Genomic DNA, 5,867 nt, shown 5'->3' on the forward strand with positions numbered 1-5,867 from the left:
CGCCGCCGCCGCCCAGCTCCCCGTCGCCCCCCAAGGCCACGATCGCCCCTCGCCCGCCGCTGCTCGTGCCCCGCAGAGACGCCATCGACCCGGCCGCCGCCGCCTGCCGCACTAGCCGCCCGCTCCCGCGCTCCGACTGGCTACCTCGGGGCTCGCGCTCCCATTGGCTCCCTCGGCGCTCCGCGGCTCCTCCGGCGCAGGGCATTGGCTGGCCCGCTCCCTCGCGCCCGCCCCGCTCGAGCCACTGGCGGAGCCGGCCCGTCGCTCACGGGGACGGGGGACGACGGTTGGCTGAACGAGGCCCAGCTTCACCATGGCGGAGGGGAGCGTCACGGGCTAGGCGGGAGGTCCGGTCTGATTGGGCGGCTCGGAGGGTTGACGGCCGCCCCCGTCCCCCCGCGCGGAGCTAAATAGGCCGTCTGTAATTCAATCACTTGTGTCCTGGGAGGGGATTGGCCGCCGGGATGAAAGGCCTGAAGGGAAGGTTGCCATTGGGTAGCCTGATTTTTTTTCCCTTTCCTCCCCCCCCAACCGTCAGTCAATCAGCGCGCGGGAGATGATTGGCTGGAAACTGAGTTTTTTTCAAATGTGGCCAGCCAGGGGCGTTTATTGGACAAAGTAGGGTCAGGGCGTGATGTTCCGCAGGGAAGTGCCAATCATATAGAGATCTGCCATTTTATTGGCTGTCCTAATTAATTGATTTTTGCCCTTTCTTCGGAAGGGTTTCGAGACCCAATTTCTGATTTGTTCTGTAGCTCTCGGAGCGGGGCAGGCCAAAGTAGGGCAACGAACTGAGACGTCGGGTTTCCTGTTGCAGTCCAGGGAATCCTCCATGTGCGGGGCAACAGCCCTGGAAATACATTTTTCATACAGAATCAGAGCCTCTCCCTCGTTACCCTGCATTGGAAACACCATCTCCTGTACTTCCCCAAAGCAGAATCCAAATACGAGAGGGGGGTAGGCTATGCTGCCTTCAAAAGACTGCGACAGGCAGCAATTCAAGTTGCATCTGACTCACCAGAGCATATGCTGCAATATATTTTCTCAGATTACACTATACGCCTATTCGGTTTCACCAACAGCCCAATGCTCTTTTATTCTAATTAACCCAAAAAAAATATTTAAAAATGCCAGGGATTATCCACAAAAGCCAAATAATTGTGGTGCCAGTCTCTAGGGTGATTCAATCAGGGTGATTCAATCAGCCAGTCTCTGGGGTGATTCAACCAGGAATGCTTCCGAAAACGGCACTAGAAAGGGGCCTTTAGTCCCGCTCGCTCCGAGTTCCACATTCATTCTCATGAGGCTTCCGCCACTCATGCGTCTCACCCGGCGGCTTCGAATAAGAACCAGAAGTGAAGTTTCTCTCGAAAGTGTATTTTTTTTCATAGACATATCTCTTTGGCTCAGGCGCCGCTACTTGTTTTTTGATTGGGCCTTTCAAATTCGTGATGGATGGCCGGGTTCCATTTCCAGGAACCAATCCCAAGGGGCGAAGGAGGAGACGGTTTAACTGCCAAGGGCCCCTTGCAACTGGCAAGCCAGGCTCCATTTCTTGGCTGGGAACTGGCCTGAAGCAGCGCCTGGTGCTGCCTGGGACTGGCTGGGGAAGCAGCGCTGGGTCATTTCTAAGAACAGCTCATTGGGCTCTGCGCTTTTCATGGCCTGGCTTTGTGAAGAGCTGTAGTACATAGGCAAGCCATGGTTGCCAGTGCCACTGCTGTCTGCCAGTGTTCCCGCTAAGCTGAGTTAGCGTGAGCCAGCTCACAGTGTTTTAGCCTCCGGCTCACACATTTCTGTCTTATAGCTCAGGAAGGATGTGGCTCCAGAGCAAACGAATTTATGCAGTGGCCAAATCGCTTACAACTTTAATGCCAGTCGCTCACAAAGTAGTATTTTTGCTCACAAGGCTCCACGGCTTAGAGGGAGTATTGCTGTCTGCCTCTTGTATTGAATGCCCACTGGGGTGCCATAAGTCTGGTGTGACTCCAGGGCTCTTTAGATACACTTGTAAGACACAAAGGGTGTCTCTGGTTGTGTTTCCCAACCCAATTTGAGATAGGGTTGCCAAGTCCTACCTTTGTAATAGTAGGGGGAGTCCCGGATGTTCCCAGGAGCCTCCCAGCATGCGCACTTTGTGCGCGCGCGCGCCGCTGTCACGTCACCCGGAAGTGACGCAATCGCATCTTGCACGTTGGGGGTGGGGCCACAATCATCTGAGGGAAAACCATAGAGTTTTCTCTCAGATGATAGAGCATCCCCCCGCAACATGCCCAACGCGATTGTGTCACCTCTGGGTGATATGTTCACGGCATGTCATGCACTTTGGGGGTGGGTCCCCCCCCGACAGCCCAATCCCTGCCGGCGGGGAACAGGCCTCTCGGGCGGGGGACTTGGCAACCCTAACTTGATAAACACACACAGTCCTGTAGAGAGGAATTCGCTAGAATTTTTGTTAATAAAGGAAGACTACAGATCTCAAGGTTTTGGAACCCTGAATACCCAACAGACTCTTCCGAGTGTTACAATGGGTGACAGCCAGGACTTTATACTCAAGACACACACAAATAAACAAGATTATTGGTTCCATTAAACATCAACACTGACTTAACAGGTCTCTGATTGGCAGAAAACCTTTTAGGCTGGGCTTTCCCAAGTAAAGTTTTTTCTTTTAGCTGAACAATAAGTGTTTCTTTCTCTTAGACTGTCAAATTCTCAAAGTATCTATATAGCTGATATGGTTTACAAGGCGCCATTGTTCTTCGTTTAGCCAGAGACATGAGCAGTTATCGCTGGCCTACCAAGGCCATCAGCCTCAGCAAAGATAGCAAGTTAACATTTTGTTCTTTCAGCATTTTACCTTCCCAGCATGCATCCAAACAACAGTCACAAATGAACCAAACTTAATACCTGCATACATTCATGACGTTAGAATCATAAATGGCACTTAACATATGCACCATGGAAGTGCTAAGTGCACCCACCAAGTCAAACCTGTTAGTGGCAGAGTATAAAGTGTTTCATAAACTCTGCGTACAACACAACAGTGAAATTGTGTATGTGCTTGTGAAGGGAGTTTCCATTTAAACCTAATGACCCTTTTCTTAGGGGGGGGCCTCACTTCAAGGCCTTTCTTCTTGCAGTGTAGACAGTTTTCTTTAAGAATGAATTCATTCAAACACCAGCTCATTCAATAACAAAGGGGAGTCATCCTTTATAGGAAAATACAAAAGGACAGGCTACAGTAGCTAAAGAAAAGTTCCCTAGACATAATTCACCCCCTGTTTACAGAATGTTTGGAATTCCTGGGAAGAACATAAAAAGAAAACAATCCAACAATAGAAAAGAGATAAGAGAGAGTTGCCGCACTGTGACCGTGAAAATGGTTGCCTAAAGGTCACGGTGTTCATTGATAGATTTTGGGCAAGGCTGAGAGAGAAGGGGCAGAAACATAAATATAGAAAATGAATTAAGAACATAATTATGCTCAGTAATCAAAACTATCTGAAGATAATGGATCCTTATTCAGCATTCTAATCATGAACGAAATTTCTCTTAACAGTGTGATATCAACACAAAATGGAGGCCTGTGTTTTGTCCAAGTAATTCCATCAGCAAATGCAAATCCCCCGGAGTGCAAAATCTAATTACCATGAAGGCCCTACACCGCCAGCCCTCTTGTCCACCCAGGATATCCCTTTATCTGGATCCAGTCATTTATGTTGTCCTGTTTGGGAAGCCTCCAACCCTTAATTCAATCAGAGCTAGGAAATCCATAGAGTTTCAGATGAGTTCATCCAAAATCCCTCGAATTTACAATAATTTCTTTGAATTTCTTTTAGTGCAAGCTCCTACAACTAGCCAAACTGTGGTGGGCACCTCCTCCCCTTCGTTCTGCCTTCTGATTATTTCCTGGGACCTTTGGAAGCTCTTACTAAAGTCTCCTAGTCTCAAATCTCTGGATCTATGTACTCTACCCAGAGCAGCAAACCGAGGATAAAATCCTCTGTTCATTCCTTTTCCCTTAAAACCATTTCCTTCTATAAATCTCTCTCCCACTCCTTCTTGTTGCTCTGGTGCAGAATTCTCAGTCAGCCAGAGGCCTGCTTCTCTTTTTCTTTCCTCATTTCATTCTTCAAACACATGTCCTTCTGAACACAACAGTTTTGTTGTTCTTACTTCTTATGCATCCTGTGCCCATATACTTCCCTCAATAAATGCTAAGCTTTTTAAAAAATAAAGATCCAGGTTTTTTGTGGTTACTGGTAGAGAGTCAGTTTGGTGTAGTGGTTAAGTGCATGGACTCTAATCTGAGAGAACCAGGTTTGATTCCCCACTCCTCCACTTGCAGCTGCTGGATGACCTTGGGCAAGCCATTGTTCGGTCAGAGCTGTTCTCTCAAGGACAGCTCTGGAAAGAGCTCTCTCGGCCCCACCTACATCTCAGGATGTCTGTTGTGGGGAGGGGGAGGAGTTTGTAAACCGCTCTGAGACTCTGAGTGAAGGGTGGGGAATAAATCCAATCTCTTCGTTAGAGTGTCAGTTTGGTGTAGTGGTTATGGACTGTAATCTGGGAGAACCGGGTTTGATTCCCCACTCCTCCACTTGCAGCTGCTGGATGACCTTGGGCAAGCCATAGTTCTGACAAGAGCTGTCCTTGAAAGGATAGTTGTCTCAAAGCTCTCTCAGCCCCACCTCCCTCACAGGGTGTCTGTCGTGGGGAGGGGAAGGGACAGGAGTTTGTAAACTGCTCTGAGACTCCGAGTGAAGGGCCGGGTATAAATCCAATCTAATGGATTTCTTCTTCTATTAGAGGCATTGTGTGCTTGCTTGCACACTATGTAAAGATTCCCACATAACATTCTGCTCCCCATAACTGGCTAATGTGTCTCTTTTCCAAGATAGCTCCAACTGTGGAAGCGCGAAGAGGTTCCCCCTATGCTGAGCGTAATCCCTCCCAATAGGTCACGGTTCAGGATGAGTGTCCTGAACCCAAGTTAGAGAGTCCACACGTGCTAAGGATACAGGTGGGGGAAAAGCACATGTGTTAACACAACCCAGAAATCAACAGGAATTTCCAAATCTGGAAACTGGTAGGCAGAGCTGTTGAGTTTAAAAATAAATGAGGAGTTAGAACCCACCCTGTTGATAGGTTAAGAAGGGTAACTGTTGGTCTGCAGCAAAAGAGCCAGATTTAAGCCCAGTAGCAACTTTTTGTTGTTGACCAACAAGATTTGGGGGGGGGGGGTATGAGCTTTTGATGAAGGGACAAAGAAAACTCTGACTCTGGAAAACTTCATACCCTGGAAATCTCATTGGTCTCTAAATTGCTACTGGACTTGAATCTAGCCAGTTTGGTGAGCCGGTTTGGTGTCTTGGTTAAGTGCGCGGGCTCTAATCTGGGAGAACCGGGTTTGATTTCCCCCACTCCTCCACTTGCACCTGGCTGGATGATCTTGGGCAAGCCGTAGTTCTGATAAGAGCTGTTCTTGAAAAAGAGCCGTTTCTGTCAGAGTTCTCTCACCCCCAGCGACCTCACAGGGTGCCTGTTGTGGGGAGAGGAAGGGAAAGGAGTTTGTAAGCCTCTCTGAGACACCTTTGGGTAGTGAAGGGAGGGTTATAAATCCAATCTCTTCTTCTTCTTCTAGCTTATCTAACCCATCCTATTGTAACCCCTCAAGCAGCCCTGGGTCAGGAGGAGCCATGCTTTTGTGCCACCCCCTGACTCAGCCTCACCATTGTCCAGGCCATTGTTAGCAGGCATTAATCAGGCCAGCCGCTCAGGTAATTCAATCATCCCACCTCCCCTCTGCCTCATGTACCTGCTGTCAAATTGGATCTGATTTATGGCAAAAAAAAAAACCCCAC

General features: G+C 48.8%; 1 protein-coding gene across 1 annotated transcript in view; it reads right to left on the reverse strand.

The window, feature by feature from the left end:
* LOC107106132 (polyadenylate-binding protein 2-like) overlaps positions 1-315 on the reverse strand; it is a 7,417-nt gene extending 7,102 nt beyond the window's left edge. The window contains 1 exon segment of the mRNA XM_015406231.1: positions 145-315. Coding sequence (XP_015261717.1) covers positions 145-315 — 171 coding nt within the window.
* Positions 316-5,867: the final 5,552 nt, after the last annotated feature.

The sequence above is a fragment of the Gekko japonicus genome, unplaced genomic scaffold (assembly GCF_001447785.1).
Source record: "Gekko japonicus isolate JY-2015 unplaced genomic scaffold, Gekko_japonicus_V1.1 scaffold1746, whole genome shotgun sequence".
NCBI lineage: Eukaryota > Metazoa > Chordata > Lepidosauria > Squamata > Gekkonidae > Gekko > Gekko japonicus.